The sequence below is a fragment of the Lynx canadensis genome, chromosome B4 (assembly GCF_007474595.2).
Source record: "Lynx canadensis isolate LIC74 chromosome B4, mLynCan4.pri.v2, whole genome shotgun sequence".
NCBI classification, from domain to species: domain Eukaryota; kingdom Metazoa; phylum Chordata; class Mammalia; order Carnivora; family Felidae; genus Lynx; species Lynx canadensis.
This window is the reverse complement of record NC_044309.1, coordinates 82,203,172-82,223,404: the sequence shown is the minus strand read 5'-3', so window position 1 is coordinate 82,223,404 and position 20,233 is coordinate 82,203,172. Positions and strand designations below refer to the sequence as shown.

The 20,233-nt window shown below is 44.7% G+C and overlaps 1 protein-coding gene, 1 long non-coding RNA gene and 1 other non-coding gene across 3 annotated transcripts in view; 1 reads left to right on the top strand and 2 right to left on the bottom strand.

Annotated features, from left to right (window-relative positions):
• RNF41 (ring finger protein 41) overlaps positions 1-11,559 on the top strand; it is a 32,526-nt gene extending 20,967 nt beyond the window's left edge. The window contains exons 3-7 of the mRNA XM_030322898.1: positions 570-682; positions 4,146-4,417; positions 5,112-5,247; positions 5,720-5,823; positions 6,663-11,559. Of these exons, the coding sequence (XP_030178758.1) occupies positions 593-682; positions 4,146-4,417; positions 5,112-5,247; positions 5,720-5,823; positions 6,663-7,014 (954 nt within the window). The 5' untranslated portion in view covers positions 570-592 and the 3' untranslated portion in view covers positions 7,015-11,559. The remainder of the gene's footprint in view (positions 1-569; positions 683-4,145; positions 4,418-5,111; positions 5,248-5,719; positions 5,824-6,662) is intronic.
• LOC115519138 lies at positions 645-20,103 on the bottom strand. Its single transcript, XR_003970406.1, has 3 exons — positions 19,700-20,103; positions 19,281-19,459; positions 645-731 (listed from the first exon to the last, which is right to left on the bottom strand). It is a non-coding gene; the product is annotated as an uncharacterized LOC115519138 (long non-coding RNA).
• Positions 19,484-19,565, bottom strand: TRNAS-CGA. The gene has a single exon. It is a non-coding gene; the product is annotated as a tRNA-Ser (tRNA).
• Positions 20,104-20,233: the final 130 nt, after the last annotated feature.

Sequence of the window (20,233 nt, the reverse complement as noted above, 5' to 3'; positions counted from 1 at the left end):
CCTAATGCTAATGCCCCACCCTGCCCCCATCCCCAATACCTAGCTACTCTTGTTTGTCCTGTTGGTGACACCTACTCCTGTAAAACTCAAAACTACCCTCTCCTTTTAGCCTGGGTTAGGTATTCACATCTCTTGCCCTCATAATGCCCTGTCAAACATTTATCACTTTTTTTTTTTTTTTAAATTTTTAAAGTTTGTTTATTTTGAGAGAGGGAAAGAGAGAATCCTAAGCAGGCTCCACACTGTCAGCACAGAGCTCAGCATGGGGCTCAAACTCACAGACCGTGATATCATGACCTGAGCCGAAACCAAGAGTTGGACACTTAATTGACTAAGCCACCCAGGCACCCCTGTCACTTCATATTTTAAGTGTATGGTTATATAATATCTTCTACCATTAGAATTAAGTTTCTTGAGTCAGATTTCTTTCTCCCAAATGACTGGCACATAGTAGGCTTTCAATGAATAATTGTTGGACAAATGAATGGATCTTGGCCATGAGTTCCAGGTTGGTACATTATTTGTAGGCTTCTTCTGAACTGGCCTCTTTTTCCTCTTGCTCCTTCCAGGACCTGGGTTTCAGTGATGAGACATGGGGTATGATGTAACCCGTTTCCAGGGGGATGTTGACGAAGACCTTATCTGTCCTATTTGCAGTGGTGTCTTGGAGGAGCCAGTCCAGGTGAGTCGGTCTGGTGGCAGGTTTGGTGGGGCACTAGATGATAGTAGAGCTAATAAAAATGTTCATAAGTAATGGGACCAGTGGGAAGTCACTGTGTTCTGGCCTCCCTCCCCCAATTCCCCCTCCCCCACCCCCTTGGCAACACACACATACAGAATAGAGGTTTGGTGCAGAGGAGCAGTGGCAGCTACAAAAGGAATAGGGCCTTTCAGAGTCTGTCTAGAGGTGGATGCCACAGAAGTCCAGTGCTTCAGATTTTCTTCTGAGGTCACTCTGAGATTTATTCTGCTATAAAATGGTCACCTGTTTTCTGTCTTCTGACAGTAGCTCAGGAACTTCCCTTTGTAGGGGCTCTGACTAGGTTCCGTGTTCCTACCATGTTTGAACTTCTGGACTCTCCTAAGTTTTCTCTGTATTTTGATGATGTAGTGTTTCAGTTAATCAGCGAGTCTGCCTGCAAGCCTTTTCATCCTGCCCTACTCTCTAACAAAGAGGGAGTAGGGAACTGTATGTACTGTCCTATTTCCTTCTTGGGACTTGCTGGAAAAACCAATTAAAAAACAACTTTAAAAAATTTTTTTAAATGTTTATTTATTTTTGAGAGAGAGAGAAAGTGCAAGCGGGGAAGGGGCAGAGATAAAGGGAGACTTCAGGCTCCCAGCTGTCAGCACAGAGTTCGACGCGGTGCTCAAACTCACAAACTGCGAGATCATGACCTGAGCCGCAGTCAGTCACTTAACGGACTGAGCCACCCAGGTGCCCCTTAATTTTTTTTTTTTTAATGTTTATTCGTTTTTGAGAGAGAGACACACACACACAAAGTGTGAGCAGGGAGAGAGTAGAGAGGAGACACAGAATCCCAAGCAGACTCCAGGCACCGAGCTATCAGCACAGATCCTGATGCAGGACTGGAACTCACGAACCCTGAGATCATGACCTGAGCTGAAGTCAGACGCTTAACTGACTGAGCCATGCAGGTGCCCCATGGAAAAGACAATTTTTTTATTTTTTAATTGTTAAAAATTAATGAGGAGAAACTCATGATTAACAGGCAAGTATAATAAGTGAGATGAAGTCTTAACAGTAGCATTCATGGGACATCATCCTGCATGGTCCTTATTGCCTGCCCTCTGTAAATACCAATGAATCCTCTGGCAGTCCTGGCTGGCTAGACATAATCCCATTTTCCAAACCAGGACACGAGTCAGTGAGGTCTCACGGCCCTTCCCCAACTCATTGCTTGTACAGCTCCTGGGGGCTCCTCTTGATCCTTTGAGTATATTCTTATTCCAGTGTTCAACCAGTCAAAGGAGCACTGAGCTGACTGAAAGGTGCCTGAGCTGACTGAAAATCCAACTGCATTCCAATGGCAGCTAGCCCTGGACCTATACCCTGTCTGGGCCTTTGCAGCCTACTGCCAGTAGAACTATTGGCTGGGTGTGGAGCAAGCTATTGGTGGTGTCGAGAGGTCATGGGGTGTGTCAGTTCCTTCCCTTCCCCTGGCAGGGCCTTGTCTGTTTTCTGGCACTATCATTTGAGGTGAGTCACGTGTGGAGAAGTCAGTGTTGGTTCATAACTGTAAGTCAGGAGTTGCCCCCCCACCTCCACCTTTTGGGAGTAGGCCAGGAAGACCTCAGGATGCCAGGTTACCGACACATATCCAAGGGTAGAAGGCATCTGCTAGGAATGCTGATATCCCTACATCATATTTATTTAATTTTTGAATAGGTGATAAGTTCATATGGTTCAGAAACCAAAAGAGTAGGAAGAGGCATACCGTGAGAACTCTTACTCCATCCTTGTCCCAGCCCATATAATGTCCCCATAGTTAACTCTTTTTATTATTAGTTCATTTGCCCAACTTTCTTACGTGGAGCATAGCACATTCTGTATATTTCTGCAGGGGTGGCAGGATTGGATAGAATGGTCACGAAAGAGGTGACAGTCGGGCTGAAATCTGAATGATAAGGGGATGTTCATGATAGGATTTAGAGGAAGAGCATTTCGGGCAAAGAGAAGCTGCAAAACCGGAGATGCTAAGGCAGGAGTGAGCTGGGTATAGACAAAAACAGAAAGGAGGTCAGACTGGCCTGAACACAGCACTGGGAACATGGTGTGTGGTGAAGAGAGGTCAGAGGCACAGGGCCAGATCAAGCAGAATTGTATAGGTCCTGAGTAGGAGTTTGGACTTATTTTAAGTACAAAGGGAAGTCATTGTAAACTTTTAAGCAGGAGTGATATGATCTAGTTTGCATTTTTAAGTGATCACTGTGGCTGACGAATGTAGAATGAATTATAAACGGGTGAGGTAGAAGTAGGGAAACCAGTTAGAAGACATATTTAATAATATAGGTGAGAGATGATAGTTTGAACTGGGTTAGTGGCAGGACAGATGGGGAAAAGTGGACAAATTTAGGATTGTTTTTTGGAGATAGGATCTGTAAAGATTTTGGAAAGAATCAAATATATCTTTGAGTGAAAAATAAAAATCTATTGACAGTTGCATTAGTGACATTGTGAATGACTCCTTCCGTTACGAAGCCTTTCTTTGTTTTGGTCTTTGGTGCCTGTGTGCACCTTGGAGGCAGAACCTGTCTTGTATTGTAAGCACCTAGCAGAGTGTTTGGGAAATAGCACACCATTCGTTCATCAACAACTACTAAATGCCTACTGTGTTTGTCCCATGCCTACTGTGTTTGGCCATGTCCCAGGCCAGGGAATCCTCTCACTTTGAGGGATTAAACTTTAGAGGTTATCTGATTTATCAAAGAAGTAAGCTGAAATACGATCTTTATGAAATTGAAAAGAATGTGACTCTATGAGAAAATGGCTCTGTTTGGGAGGATAGGCCTCACCATTGGGATTCAAGGCAATGCCTCAGGTCAGCCCTCATAAAATAGGAACCTGGGCCCACACAGAGAGGACTCTTAACTTCTCACCAGGAGTTCAAGGTGCTTGTTGTGTTTTGCTTTCTTATATTGCATTTTTGCCAGTAAATCTCTTCCCTGTGTCCTTTCTACTCATCCTTCAAGACCCATGTCAAATTATGTCCTCCATAATAAATACGTGCCCTGATTGACCTAGCCTAGAAAGATCTCACCCTCCTTTGGATCTCTTTGGCAGTTATTGTGTATGCAATCCAGTTGGCAATTAATAATCGACTGCCTTGTGTCATCTCTCCTATTGTCCTGGAATATTATTTATACCTCTTATTGTTACATAACTTTTTACTTGTTTGTCTTATGTCACAATTCGTTTGGAATCTTGAGCACAGGAAACCTATCTGAAGCCTGTCCCTACACAATGTCTTGCCCATAGTGCATCTGTCCTTCCCTGTGACCCCCAGGGACCTCTGGCCCTGGAAGCTGCTCAGAGGCTTGAGTAGCTTTGCGGAGTTATCATATTCAGGCTCTTAGCTCCTGCTAATTCTCTTGTGCCCCTTTTGCCCTGCTCTCCCTTCTAGGCACCTCATTGTGAGCATGCTTTCTGCAATGCCTGCATCACCCAGTGGTTTTCTCAGCAGCAGACATGTCCGGTGGACCGTAGCGTTGTGACGGTCGCCCACCTGCGCCCAGTACCTCGGATCATGCGGAACATGTTGTCAAAGCTGCAGATTGCCTGCGACAACGCTGTATTTGGCTGTAGTGCTGTTGTCCGGCTTGACAACCTCATGTCTCACCTCAGCGACTGTGAGCACAACCCCAAACGGCCTGTGACCTGTGAACAGGGCTGCGGGTGAGATTACTTCCCTTCCCCTGCCCCATACAGATAAGGACCTTCCCATTTATAACTCCCCCTCTCCCCCCACCCCTTTTTCCCAGATCCCTTGCTCACCAGCTAAGGCAGTTTCCTGTGCACGTACACAAGGAGTGTCCTTGGCCTCCCTGGCTCTCTACCCCAAGATCTCACTTCGTGCTGCTTTTTCAACTGATCTTTTTGCTCTTGCTTTAATAAAAGAAACAAGGCAGCAGTTCCCAATCTGTGTTCTAACACTAAGGATTGATTTCCTTTATTCTTCCTTTTCTGCCCAGTACTACTTTCTCTTTGTCAGATTGACTGCTCTAATTTCTAGCCTTCTCATATTTCCTCTTGCCCTGTTCCTTTCTTTCTTTGGGGTGTGAAATAGTTGATTACATGCTGATAGCCAGGACTGTGAATCTAGGGCTTCTCAGAAGGAATGAGTGAGAAGGAAAGGAGAGCCATGTGGTAGATAAAACACTGTCTTAGAAAGGGAAAGAGGCCCAGAGAAAGTAGATAGCAAAAGGATGTGGGGGGAGCTGTGGAGAAGGAAGTGAAGGGAATAAATAAGAGGGGAGGCCTGAATGTTAGAAATCTGGGGTAGAAGAAAGCCCACTCAGCAGTTTTGTGCCTTTGCCCACATGTCCCATTGAGCATTTCTGTTCTGTTTGTTTCCCACCCTGGGTGGCAGCCTGGAGATGCCCAAAGATGAGCTGCCAAACCACAACTGCATTAAGCACCTGCGCTCAGTGGTACAGCAGCAACAGACACGCATCGCAGAGCTGGAGAAGACCTCAGCGGAGCACAAACACCAGCTGGCGGAGCAGGTAAGGCCCAGAGAACATAGGGGAGAACCTGTCCTTAATATGCAGACATGTGTATATAACAGATGTGTGACTATGTATAACTGCATGCGTGTGTCTGTGTATATGTGCAGAGAGCCATGGGTGAGAAGCACCAGTGTGAGCATGCAGCTCGGTGCCTGTGCTTGTGTGCCTGGGTGAGTGGATACTCTGCCTCTGGCTTGGTAGGGAATCAGATTGGAGCTTGTCTCCCTTTCTTTCATCCCATCAATGTCATTCATTCACCTAACATTCATCAAATGCCTTCTCTAAGAAGGTACTCGGCTAAGCACTACGGATACAGCTGTGAATGAGATAGTCATATCCCTGTCTTCCTGAAGTGTATAGGTCTGGTTTTTCCTCAGATCTCTCAGTTGCCCTCATTCTCAGACTATCTTCTGTCTTTCATCTGTTGTCTGCCCTAACCATCATCCCTGGTTCTCCTTCCCTCCAACAGAAGCGAGATATCCAGCTGCTAAAGGCATACATGCGTGCAATTCGCAGTGTCAACCCCAACCTTCAGAATCTGGAGGAAACAATTGAATACAACGAGATCCTAGAGTGAGTGTCACTCAGGACATGGAGTCACTTGCTCCACATCCTGGCACCTAGCCCTGAAAGGAGGAAGTGCAAGGGATGGCAGAAGGGCGGGTAATAAAAGGGCTGGGCTGGGGCCACTGCTTTTCAGATGTTGGGATGAAGGATAGGGACCAAGGAGAAGAGGATAACTTCCAGCCCCACTATAGGATCTCCTATTCTATTGGGTGGATGGAAGGGAAAGCTTACCCAAGTATTCAGTTCATTGAGACTTAGGTGAGTACCCACATGTACAGAGCCCTGTATTAAAGGCTGTGGAGTGCTAGGAGGGCCAAAAAGAAATAGACATTGTCCCTGTTGTCAGGTAGCTTACAATCCAGAGAAGACAGTCAGTGCAAATCCAGGGGAAGGATCTAAAATGCAGCATAAACAAGCAAAGTCTAGAATCCCTTTCAGTGCTGGAGTCCCATGCAATTCATAGACTAAACTCTTAAGTGTGAATCAATATATAGAGAGTAAACAGTGCTGCATGGGACACAGTATAGAGGAATAATCACTTCATTCAGTAAACATCTGTTGAGCACTTAGTACGTGCTAGGCACTGTGTGTGTTTAGTATTGGGATTTTTAAGAAAAATGACAGAAACTCTGCACTTTTGAGTTTATCTGGTGAGTGACATGTGGTGACTCACATGGGACCAACTAGGGAAGGATTTAGAGTTTCTGAACTAGTGATGGAAAAAGGAAGATGGGAGATTAGGGTTAAGCTGAGCACCGAGTGGGTGGTCATTCCTATTAGGAGAAAAAGCCAATGAAGAAAAGGGGGATGAGCTGGAATGACCACCTTCAACCCCCTCCACACAGGTGGGTGAACTCCCTGCAGCCAGCAAGAGTGACCCGCTGGGGAGGGATGATCTCGACCCCAGATGCTGTACTCCAGGCTGTAATCAAGCGCTCCCTGGTGGAGAGTGGCTGTCCTGCCTCTATCGTCAACGAGCTGATCGAAAATGCCCACGAGCGTAGCTGGCCCCAGGGTCTGGCCACACTAGAGACAAGACAGATGAACCGGCGCTACTATGAGAACTACGTGGCCAAGCGCATCCCTGGCAAGCAGGCTGTTGTCGTGATGGCCTGTGAGAACCAGCATATGGGTGACGACATGGTGCAGGAGCCGGGGCTTGTCATGATATTTGCGCATGGTGTGGAAGAGATATAGGAGATCTCGACGGGCTAGCAGGAAGAGATGGCAGTCAGAAAGCCCATCGCTCCAGCAGCTGGTCCCTGAGTCCTCCCTACTACCCATAGTACTGTGGCTTACACACGGGCCACATGTTTCCCTGCTCTTCTGGCACTGAAGGGCCCCGGGGCACTTTGCTCAGCCTTTCAGGTGGGAAACACAGATTCCTTCCTTTTACGTAATTTCTTCCCCTAAGATGTCTGTAAATTTTCAGTCAGTTTGGAAAAGTCCTCACCTCTATATCTGTTTTCCTGCCTAGGGTCCCTGGTTCTAGATATTTTTAGAAAGCACAAAGAATTTTCTCTAGAGGATCAGGGTGGAGTGAGGAATATCTAATCGTTCCCCCTCCTCCAAAACCAGGGAATCAGAGCAGGCAGGCCTGTTGACACTAAACAGCACTTAGAGGGCAGCTCTGGGGAGCAGACATCCTGAAGAAATGGTAAGGGTGGAATCAAAACCCTAGAAATAAATAATGAGGCCAGTAACTGGCCCTTAGGGAAAGACTGGATCTCTGTGCCAAGCAATACTCTGTCCAGCCCACCTTACAGGTGCAGGCTCCTGCTGGTTCTGCAGGTGTGCAGGTTAGGATGCCGAAAATTTCCAGATGAGCTCTTCTTTCCTACATTTTCTCATAATTAGGGAATGACAGGGTTGGGAGTAGGGGATTAGTCTGTTGAGGTGGATGTGTTCAGCAAGAAGCAGCTCTCTGGCTTTTGCTGAAATCAGGTAGGCACTGCCTCTGGCATGGGCCATAATAGTTCCATAGACCCCTCTCCAGCCCTGTGATTGTAACTAGTTATTTTGATAATTTCCTTTGGCCATTGTTTGTATTTCCTTCTCTCCCCCCCTCCTTTTTTTTTTTTTTTTAGAATGGCCTGGTTATGGCTACCCTACTTTTCCAGTCCAGCCACATTGTTGGCAATCTAATTTATTTACTTTTTTTTTTTTTTTTTTAAGAAAGGAAAAAGAAAAAAAAATTAACAAAGCTTAAAACTTTCTTTTGATATTCCTATTGTGGGGGTTCTGAATAGGGTGGGATGGGACAGGGATGGGATCTGTTTTATATTTTTCCTTTTCAGCACAATCTTTGGCTTTAATATAAGAAGGGCCCAAGGGAGTCCTTGGCTGAACTTATGTCTGCCCCAGCCCTCCATAACCCCATCTGAGATGAGACGCTTCTTTTGTTATTCCAGTGATGGATATGACAGTCCAACATCAATGCCTGTGCCCTCTGAACTTTGCTCCAGTCCTTCCAGGGGTCTCCTTGTAAAACTCTGTACTAATTTTGAAGACATTGCCATCCCCCCAACCCCCAGTTTCCTTGGAGATACATAGTTGGATTCTAAGCTTCACCAGGCAAGATGGGAGAGACATGATATCTCTGTGTCTCTGAGTACAGGCTGTGCTTTGTCTTACCCATGCCCTCTGAGAACTTCAGCTCCTTTTTAGGCTACCCGGGCATTCCTTGATCCCTAGCTAGGGTGGCTAGTAGAGCTAGAGAAGGGGAGGGATAGAGGGTGTGATTATTCTAATATACCAGTAGGAGTGGGGTTGAAGACATATGGCCATATAACAGTTTCTTCTCTCTTTGGAGTTTTATTCCAGGCCAGCTTGCCTGCTATAGGTCTGGGGAGTTGGGTCATGGCTCCACTGGGAATGGGGTGGAGGGATACAGCTTGAAGGGAGTAGGGAACAGTCCTGTGTTCCAGCTCCAGGACATTGTGCTCAGGAATTTGAAAACGCTGCTATACTTAGTCTGGTTACTACATTTCTTCCACTCCCCTCTGACCCTGCCTGCCTTACTGAGGCCCATACTCTCCTGTCATCACCTTCAGACAGAGCCAGGAAGCTCAGTTAAGGCTTCCCTCCCCTTTGCACTAGTGTCTCTGCGGGTTGCTGGTTGTGTTATATGTGCTGTTCCATGGTGTTGACTGCACTAATAATAAACCTTTTACTCAACTCTCAATTCTTAATTCAACATCACTCCCCTTCTTGTGATGCTTTCTCCTCTGCTTTGCCCTTTCTCTCACCTTGATTCCCCTTATTTCTTGCTTTATAACCTATGTTTGTCGTAGAACTAACCTCTGTTTTAGGAGGATGTCTGTCTGGGAGTGTGCACCTCACTTTGCTCTGTGTGCTCTCCTCCCACTTTCCCTCCTGTCTCCTGTTCTGTAGAAGCCAACATGTTCTCTCCAGTGACCTGAACTGTGTTTTTTTTTTTCCAGGGTTTGCCTTTGCCCAAATTCCATGTCTTCCCTAAGTGTTCCTGGGGTTTTAGGACAATTTCAACAGAAGAGATGCATGTACCTTTCTCCATTGTCCCACAAGCACCTTTGCTTTGGAATCTGGGATTCCATCGCAGTCAGGAATGCCTCCACTACCCAGTGTCTCCTAGCCAGGGAAGTAAATGTGAGGAAAGGAACCTGGAATGATGGAACCTGGTGTGGTTGTCAAATCTTGATAAACCCTTTCACAGGCATCTGCTGCCACCTTCTCCCTGCCATGAGAAAAAGAAAATCTTTTTCCCCCAGTAGTATATTTGCAATTTGTTAAGCATTTATGATGCACTTCCTGTAAATCCATTAATACCCTCGATACTCTAGTGTGGTTAAAAAACAAAAGGGCATAAGGACATTCCTGTGCTCTGAATCTGCTACACTTTCATGTGCACAAGGTCTGATTATAAAACACTGGTGAACACATACATACATACACTATATATATATATATAGTGTCTAGTGATACCAGGAGTGCTTTATTTTTCCCCTGAAGCTTATTCAAAATTACTTTCAGAACCTGTTGCTCATTCTTGTGAATGTCACAAATGGTGCCAAATCAATCTTTTAGGGTATTTCGGTTTTTGGAAACAATATTCATTGAATATTCTGCAAGGAACTCAGGTGGGGATGGGTGTCATGTAGCGCAATGGCACCTACTTTCAAAGGATGTATTCCATAATGGAGATAAGTATATAGGAATAATAAATGTGGTAAGTAGAGCTACAAGCAATATGTGAGCAGAGGGAAGATAAAGGCACCGATTCTGATGGGTACCAGGAAATACTTGTTTAGGAGAAGTGGTATTTATTCTAGATCAGAGGTTGGCAAACTAAAGATTGCATCCCGCTGCCTGATTCTGTAAAAATGTTTTACTGGAACCCAGCCATGCCCATTTGTTTATGTATTGTCTGTGGCTGCTTTTAGATTATAACAGCAGAACTGAGTAGTTGCCACAACACTATGACCCACAAAACCTAAAATATTTGCTACTTGGCCCTATAGAAAGTTTGTCAGCCCATTGTAGACTTTTAAAGTCAGGAGAACGGGTGGGGAAATACAGAGGGTTGGTTTTGATTCTTTACTTCAGTGTGTTAATTTGAAGAATCGGAACATTTTCCTACATTGCCAACATAACATGCTTAAAATTAACAATCTATATTCACACTTCCCTAACTGGTTTAAGAAAGTACTTTTAGAGCTAATTTTTGTCCAGCCCTGGATCCAATCCAGGAACCATGTATTAACTATCTTTTGCACTCCTGCAACAATCTTTTTTGTAACACTGATTTGTTGAAGAGATTGGGCCAGTTGTCCTGGAGAGTGGTCTTTTTGGATTTGATTGGTTGCTTCTGCGCGGTGCCCTTTAACTTCCTCTACCCTATTTTTGCTAAACAGAATTTGATCCAGAGCCTGAGAGATTCAAGTTAAGCAGTTCTGAGGATAGAAGACATCACAGGAGAGCTGTTCTATGTTGTGTAACATCAGGTGATAGGCCCAATTGTCCCACGATTAGTCTGATCTCTTCATGGTATACTTATATGGTTGAGAGTTTTTTTTAAAAGCTGCTCAGGTGCCCTGAGAAGGGGGCAGCTGGCAGTGCAGTTCAGGTGGGTTGCTGCCATACAGCAACAGGGGCCCCATATTGTCAAATCTTATTGCTTCTCAAGAACCATTGGACATCCTAATGTTTATTCTAAATGCCACAAGTTTTCAACGTTGGCTTAATTTAAAAAAAAAATTTTTCTGGGCCAAAAAAAACAGGGTCCACCAGTTTGCAACCTCTGCTTTTAGGTTGAGACCGTAGTGTGAATAAAAACAAGTTATGGTGAAGGATATATTAAAGAAGGAAGACACCAGTGCAATCTGGAGCATAGAGTTTGTTGAAGGAAATGGTGGAAGATAAGACTAGAAATAATTTGGGGCCAATTCTTGGGGGGCTTTGAATACATGGCAGGGAATTTGGTCTTTAATTTTTCAGGTAAGTTTTTGATGAGGAGTAACCTCCAACTCATGATTCTGGTGGCAATGGAAAGACAGTGAAAAATTGGTGACAATACCAAATAAGCTTTGCAGTAAATCATGCAATAGGATGAGAGCTTGAAAGAGCAGGAAAGAGGACAAGAGACAGGGAATAAAGTTGACAGGCCTTAGTAACTGACTAGATTCACTCAGCCAACACTTAGGGCATACCTGTCATGTGCCACACGTGACATGTATTTGAGATGCACAAATAATTGAGAAAAAAGTCCTTAGAGGAATTTGCAGTTTAGTAGGTGACAGACACTTGAACAAAGGAAATGTAAAATAATATATTGCTAATAAGGACTAAGTACAATGGAATGATAGGAGGAAAGGGTTCAACTACCTACTACCAACGGTGAGATGCTTCTCAGAAGAATCACTTAGGGATGGGGATGCCTAGGTAGCTGAATCGGTTGAGTGTCTAACTCTTGACTTTTGGCCCAGGTCATGATCTCATGGTCATGAGATCAAGTGCTGTGTCCAGCTCTGTCCTGGGCATGGAGCCTGCTTAAGATTCTCTAGGGGTGCCTGGGTGGCTCAGTCAGTTAAGTGTCTGAATCTTGATTTCGGTTCAGGTCATGATCTCATGGTTCATGAGTTCAAGCCCAGCGTTGGACCCAGCATAGAGCCTGCTTGGGATTCTCTCTCTCTTCCCCTCCCTCCTCTCTCTCAAATATAAATAAACATTAAAAAAAAAAGTTCTCTCTCTGCCTCTCCCCTGCTTACTCTTTCTCAAACATTTTAAAAAGTGGCCTTTAAAAAAAATCCTTTAAAAGAAGAATCACTGGAACGGAGTTCTGAACAAGATCAGATACTGGCAGTGAGGAAAGAAGGTTGTTCATTTATCGTGATTTGGGCACTACTGTAAGTATCAAACATCTCATCATCCCAACGGTTTTTATCAAAAGGTGCCTATTGCCATCTCCATTTTCTATGTGGGAAATAGCCAACAAAATTCGCATAGCTAATGATTAGAACTGGGATTTGAACCAAGAAAGTCATTTCAGAGCTTGAGTTCCTAACCAGTGCACATAACCAGGGTCACGTAACCAAAGATGAGTCACAGATAAAAGATTTCTCCTGTGAGAATGAAAGATAGGGTCATTATTAACCTGAATAGGCAGGAGGAGAGGATGAGCAGGTTTCAACGGTGAAGTAATGAGCTCAGGTGGGGAACATTGGGTTGAAAATACTATCACATAAAGGTATTTAGCCAGTAAATGGAAACGTGGATCTGGGGCTTAAAAGCATGTGGATTTGGGAGTTATCTGCCCAAAGGTGGTCAAGAAATTGTAGGAATGAATGCCAACACCAAAAGGACAGGACGAAGGCTAAGAATGGGACTGGGGGTGGGTGGATTCCAGAAGTAATCTGGAATAAATTCTGGGAAATAGATGCATGATAAAGTTGGCTACTGCTGCAGCTTAAAAAAAGATTTAGAATGATTTTTTTGTATGATAATAGGATTATAGTGTATGTGCGTCTTGAGTACAGTTGACAAGTAATGAATCATTTAAATGTGGCTCATAAACTAGCTGTGAAGGAGTTCCAGAACTGTTTTGTGCAACGATGGCACTGCATAGTCACATAAAAGCAATTTTGGATAAGGTCTCCTAATTTGTCACTGAAAAGTTTAGTAGGGGAAGGCATTAGCTACTCAGTTATAAGAGAAAGAACTTCATGAGAGAAGGTATTCAGTTGTCAGTGGAGATGCTCAGCCTGATTAAATTGGGGGTATCTCGCTGGGAAGAATTAAGGATTTTTAAAAAATGGTTGAATTTAGGCAGGGTGTGTTGATCACAGAAGCATGTTTCTCTTTTTGTTTTAAAATACCTTTTTTTTAATGTTTATTTTTGACAGAGACAGAGCACGAGTGGGGGAGGGGCAGAGAGAGAGGGAGACAATCCGAAACAGGCTCCAGGCTCTGAGCTGTCAGCACAGAGCCCGATGCGGGGCTGGAACTCAAGGACCGTGAGATCATGACCTGAGAAGTTGGATGCTTAACCGACAGAGTCACCCAGGTTCCCCTAAAGTATTCTTTTTTAATGTTTATTTTTGAGGAAGAGCAAGGGAGGGGCAGAGAGGGGGACAGAGGATCTGAGGCGGGCTCCATGCTGACAGCAGAGAGCCCAACACAAGGGCTCCAACCCATGAACTATGAGATTATGTCCTGAGCCAAATTTGGAAGCTTAACCGACTAAACCATCCAGGTGCCCCTAAATAAACATTAAAAAAAAAAAAAATGTATCTCACGATATTTAAATGTGGTTACTGCAGAAAAAAGTATTTACTCTCTTGAGCAACACTGCTGATTTATAAAACCTAATATCTTAATTTTTCCAATAAAACTCTTCCCTACCATTTTCTTTGTAAAAACAGTAATTTTAAAATTCAATGTATAACACTTCCATTCTATACATGTGGGCCGATATTAATCCTTCCCCTTCTACAAATACTTTTTTTTCCCCCACAAATACTAAGTTTTTGTTTCAGGTTCCCCAATGAGCAGAATAAGAAGGGCAAGATGAGATGGAGCAAAAGAAAGCTTAAGAGTTGTCTGGTTAGCCTCCAGATCAAAATATAACCAAGAGTGACATTAAAACAACCCCTTCAGGAGCCCTCAGATTTCCAAATAGCTCTGAGGCTCAAAGTCTTTGATTTGCCTGGAACACTGTAGATCATCCAGATCAACTACCATCATGAAACCAAAGTCATGAACAAGATTCTATATACCCTCTGCTTGATTGTCTCTAAGAAAGTCGATCATCATCTGAGTCCCATGGTAGACACCTTCTATTACTAGATATTGAGTCAAAATCTACCTTCCTGATGCTTCAGCCTATTGAAACCCAATAGTATCTTCTGTTATTCTGTTTCTGTGTGACAACCTTCCAATTAGATGAAAAGTTGGCTGTCATGTCCTTCCTAAGGCTTCTTCATGCTAAACACCCACAGTTCTTTCAGTATCATTTCAAGTTCCTTCTCAATTGTGGCAATTGACCAATGGAAACACTGAGAACCCTCAGGGCAAAATCAATGTGACTCTTATAGTGGTGAAACTGGGGCACCTGGAAGGCCACTGTAACAAAATAGATGATGTGATGGAAGAAGAAATGATTGATGAATCATGGGCATGGGAGAAAAGAAAATGTCAGATTAATTCTTAAGATTGGAAACTAGATGGAATTGAGAGAATAGTATTAACAGAAATGGGAAACGTCGAGAATGTCATCTTGGGAAAGGAGCAGTTTGTGTTTTGGGTGACATTAGGTCAACTATGAAGTCATAGGTAGCTGAAGGTACAGGACCACAGTTTGGCTTGGGATTTTTGTCTTGGAGTAGGAAAAAGAATGGAGCTTTTGGCAGAATTCCACAGAAGGAGGGAGAAAACAAATGAGATGGAGAAACAATGTTCTAAGAGAAGAGAGTACAGTGTCTCTGAAGTCCAATAAGAAATCAATAGTTTCGGGGGCACCTGGGTTGGCTCAGTCAGTTAAGATATGATTTTGGCTCAGGTCATAATATGGTTCGTGAGTTTGAGCCCCGTGTCGAGCTCTGTGCTGACAGCTCAGAGCCTGAAGCCTGCTTCAGATTGTGTGTGTCTCTCTCTGCTCATCCCCTGTTCGCACTCTGTCTCTCTCTCTCAAAAATAAACATTTTTAAAAGTTTAAAAAAAAGAAAGGAAGGAAAATAGAAAGAAAGAGGGAGGAAGAAAGAAGAAAAAGAAAGAAAGAAAGAGGGAGGGAGGGAGGAAGGAAGGAAGGAAGGAAGGAAGGAAGGAAGGAAGGAAGAAGAAAGAAAGAAAGAAATGATTTCAGGGCTCCTGGGTGGCTCAGTCGGTTGAGCATCCGAATTCAGCTCAGGTCATGATCTCTTGGTTCGTGAATTCAAGCCCCACATCTGGCTCGCTGCTGTCAGCACAGAGCCTGCTTCAGATTCTCTGTCCCCCTCTCTCCCCTGCCCCCACCTCACTCTCTCAAAAATAAATAAACATTAAGAAACTGAAGGTTTCAGGGGCACCTGGGTGGCTCAGTTGGTTGAGGATCCAACTTGAGCTCAGATCATGATCTCACAGTCTGTGGGTTCAGGCTCCACGTCAGGCTCTGTGCTGACAGCTCAGCGCCTGGAGACTGCCTGCTTCGGATTCTGTGTCTCCCTCTCTCTCTACCCCTCCCCTGCTCATGCTGTCTCTCTCAAAAATAAATATTTTTTAAAAATTAAAAAAAAAGAATCCAACTTTAGCTCAGGTCATGATCTCAGTTTATGAGTTCGAGCCCAGCGTTGGGCTCTGCACTGACAGCCCAGAGCCTGGAGCCTGCTTCAGACTCTGTGTCTCCCTCTCTCTCTGCCCCTCCCCCTTTCACACTCTCTCTGTCTTTCTCAAAAATAAACATTAAAAAAAAAATCGAAGTTTTCAAAGTTAGCAAAGGTTTTCACAACAGAGTATTAAGATAGTAAGAAGCTAGAGGCAGAGAGTATACATTTTATTCAAAAAACAGAAGTAGAGATGCCTGGCTGGCTCAGTTGGTGGAGCATGCAACTCTTGGTCTTGGGGTTGTGAGTTCAAGCCCCATGATAGGTGTAGAGATGGGTGGAGGTGTAGAGATGGGTGGCTTAGTTGGTTAAGCATCTGACTTCAGCTCAGGTCATGATCTCACCATTCATGGGTTCGGGCCCTGCATCAGGCTCTGTGCTGACAGCTCAGAGCCTGGAGACTGCTTAGGATTCTTTGTCTCCCTCTCTGTCTGCCCCTCCCCCCACACACACTCTGAGTCTCTCTCAAAGGATAAATAAGCATTATAAAATTTTTATTTTATTTAAAACGCTTTTGGGGTGCCTGGGTGGCTCAGTCGGTTGGGCAGCCGACTTCGGCTCAGGTCATGATCTCGCGGTCTGTGAGTTCGAGCCCCGCATCGGGCTCTGTGCTGACAGCTCAGAGCCTGGAGCCTGTTTCGGATTCTGTATCTCCCTCTCTCTGACCCTCCCCCGTTCATGCTCTGTCTCTCTCGTCTCAAAAATAAGTAAACGTTAAAAAAAAAAAATTAAAATAAAATAAATAAAACACTTTTTTGTGTTTATTTTTGAGAGAGAGGGAGAGACAGAGTGTGAGTGGGGGAGGGGCAGAGAGAGAGGGAGACACAGAATTTGAAGCAGGCTCCACACTCTGAGCTATCAGCGCAAAGCTAGACTCGGGTCTTGAACTCATGAATCGTGAGATCATGACCTAAGTCGAAGTCCAACGCTTAACCAATTGAGCCACCCAGGTGCCCCATTAAAAAATTTTAAATAAGGGGCACCTGGGTGGCTCAGTCGGTTAGGCGTTGGACTTCGGCTCAGGTCATGATCTGGTGGTCAGTGAGTTTGAGCCCCGCATTGGGCTCTGTGCTGCCAGCTCATAGCCTGGAACCTGCTTCAGATTCTGTGTCTCCCTCTCTCTCTGCTCCTCCCCCGCTCGCTCTCTGTCTCTCAAAAATGAATAAACGTTAAATTTTTTTTTTTAATTTTTAAATAAAATAAAATAAAATAATCTAAAGAAAAAATAGAAGGAAGTAGAAAACAACATGATGATTTGGAACTGTCAAATAAAGGTGTAGTTTTGTTATGATTTAATGGATTGATCCTGTGCAATTTGAATGTGTTATGGAAGGATGTTTATGTAAGTTTCCTTAGGACTTTGAAATGAGTGGGCTTTACAAGCCTATGTGGAGAAGGTAACTTTAGGGCAAATGAGCAAAGTCAAATACCGAGCCAGAAACTAAAGAATGCCTGGGGGGACCTGATCATATAAGTCAAGGAAAGGTATAAGGATAGAGGATTTGTTGGGATAAAAGGGGTAAAGTGAAGGAATTGAGGAGTTCAGGTGGGCTGTGGGGATGGTAGAAATTTATCTATTGTACATGAAGGTTTGAAACCTTGGCCTCTCACCTATGACAGTTACAGGGAAAATATTTGAGAGCGAAAGGTATGATCTCCAAACACCAAACAACCTCTGCTAGCTTTTCCGTCCAGATCCTCCATTTTGTAAGCCATGGTGCCTTCTTCCCTTCACAATATAGTTGTTGGTTGCCCTCTGCTGGTCAATTTTGGTCTTACCTCTCCAGACATTTAAATCTGAGAGCATGCGCAAAATGGCATTTGGTAGGAAGCTTGAGTACTGAGCCTGTTAGTTTATTAATTCATTCACTACATATTTGCTCACATCTGTGTATAAAAACCTAGTAAAGGAAATACAAAAAAACCAAAATACACAGTCCAAACTCTCAAGAAGCTTACAGTCCAATCTGAATGAAGATTAAAACATGTATACGTAACTACTGTAAAAACACATAGAGGGGCACCTGGGTAGCTCAGTCAGTTGAGTATCCAGCTCTTGATCTTGGCTCACTCAGCTCAGGTCATGATCTTATGGTTGGTAGGATCTAGCCCTGCATTGGGCTCTGTGCTGACAATGTGGAGCCTACTTGGGATTCTCCCTCTCTGCCCCTTCCCCACTCACGCTCTCTCTCTCTCTCTCTCTCTCTCTCTCTCTCTCTCAAAATAGACATTAAACACAGACACACAGACACAGACATAGACACAGACACACACACACACACACACATATCCATTTACTCAACAAAGTTTTTTTTTTTTAATTGAGTAGCTTATATGTGCCAGGAATTTACGTCCTACTGGGGAAGATTGGGGTATTGTAGGTGACAAGTAACTAGAGAAGACTTCTCAGGACAACTGACATTGAAGTAGAGGTTGAGTAGAAGGTGAAGATGAGAAAGATTATTTCAGGCGGAGAACAGCATGAACACAGACAAATACTATACCAGGAATGCCAGTGGATAGAATGTAGTGAATGTGAAAGAATGGTTAGTGAAAAGGGATCAGGTCAGGAAACCCAAAAAGCAGCCATGAAAGGGTTTAAGGTCTCTGGCTACGACTTGATGCTTTAGTGTAGCTTTCCATATATTAACTCATGTGGTCCTCATAACCCTACTTTCCTCATGAAGGCCCCAGCAAGTAGTGGGTCTAGCCTGCCCTCACCCTGAAAAAAATGGACAGACTTAAGACATATTTAGGAAGCAGAATAAATATAACTTTTAATTCTTACAGAAGTGTGTCAAAGGAGATTCCTTGCATGCAACCAGGTGGATGGTGGTGGTAGAATGATGGGTTCCAGCTGGAGGAATCAAGAGCTTCGAGGAGGAAAGATGAAAGGATGTGCAGGATGGGAAGGGATAAATGATGGGGTATGAAGGAGGGAAGGGTACAGTGGTGAGGGTGATCTCGGAGAGAAGAGCATGAAAAAGGGTATGAAGGCAGGAAACTGCAAAGTGTAAGTGTGGGGAAAGCTCTATGAATTACTACTGAACTCCCTGCACTTGGGGAAATTCATCTTGGAGAAGATGCTGCTGTGCAAGAAATGAAATACAAAAAACATCCTCAACAAGTATCCCAGATATTTCCTATGATCAGAAATTGGTGGGGGTAGGGGTGGGGGGGAGGAAGAACCCGGTAAGGTGAGTACAGGAGGGTTAGAAGTCAGAGAAGGAATTAATTCCCTAACCCGGTTAATACACAGAAAATTTAGAACAGTACTTAGCACATAATGAGCATTCAGTAAGAAGTGTTATCTCCCCACACTCCAGCTCCAGCCATTATGTTTCATAACATAAGCTGTTATGTTTGACAGGCTACTCCCTCCTAGCCCAGTGATTTCTGAGATGCGCCTCCTCAAAAAAATCCAAATGAGAGTATGCTTTTTCCTGGGTCTCAGTTATAATCAGACTTCTGGTCATGAAATCCAGAGATGCCCTCTCTTCCTGGAAATTCTAATTTTAACTATTACAGCACAGGAGGCATTCAGATTTCCAAAAACCTAACCCTTCTTCAGCCAAATCCTTTGCTATTCCCTTCCCCAAGAATGAAACGTGTGTCAAAGCTCTAACAAACCTGAAGTTACAGAACTGCGAAGGTGTCCAGTATCCTAGCAGCCGATACAGTTGTGCAAATTAAGCTTCCCATGATCACTTCCATCCGTCCCAATCCAGGGGTGAGACCTCTCAGCTATTTCTGACACAGAAAGGTAAATGCTGGAAAGACACGTGCGAGGGGAGTTCCTTCTACGTATCCTGAAGGAGAGGGAAAAAAGCGGCCGTCACGAACAGGATTCGAACCTGTGCGGGGAAACCCCATTGGATTTCGAGTCCAACGCCTTAACCACTCGGCCACCGTGACTTCCAAAACTGTGTTTTGCCGCGCGCTTACAGAAGGGGTCCGCACTGCGACCAGGGAGGGAGTGTGGCAATGGGAAGCCGACTCCGACCACATACAGGATGTGTATCCTGGGACCCCCGCCCTTCGCCCCTTACCTCGCTTCTATGCCACTCAAAGGAACAGTCGGGTGGACCGGGTGACTCAGGGAGGGAAGAGGGGTCTTAAAGAGCGTATGCTATTTAGAAAGCGATGGCGAGGCCTGTGAAGGAAGCAGTTGGAGGGAAGGGACTGGGACCCAGGGTAGCGGCTAGAGGACTCCTCGGGTTAAGGAGTGAGAGGGGTGCTGAGGGAGACTCAGGAAGAGTTGAAAAGGGGAACTCCTGGGGATGGATGAAAGAGAGGAAGTTCTTGGGGAAAGGGGTCTGGGGTTCCTTGGAATTAAGGACTCCATGAGGGGTTGGGAATGTGCTGAGCTGGGGGCGTCCCCTTGGGGTAGGAATAGAAAGGTTCCCCATTCCCTGGGCTGAGAGGCAAAGGGGCAGGAAAGGCTTCGCGTCGGGTACAGAACGATCTCAGGGGAGTGGGCGCCCCCTCCAGGAAGCGGCTGCCTCCCCAACGCTCCCGTCGCCTCCGCCGCCACCGCCGCCGCCGCCGGGGAGACCGCCAGGGTGGGTCCCGCGCCCGGCGCT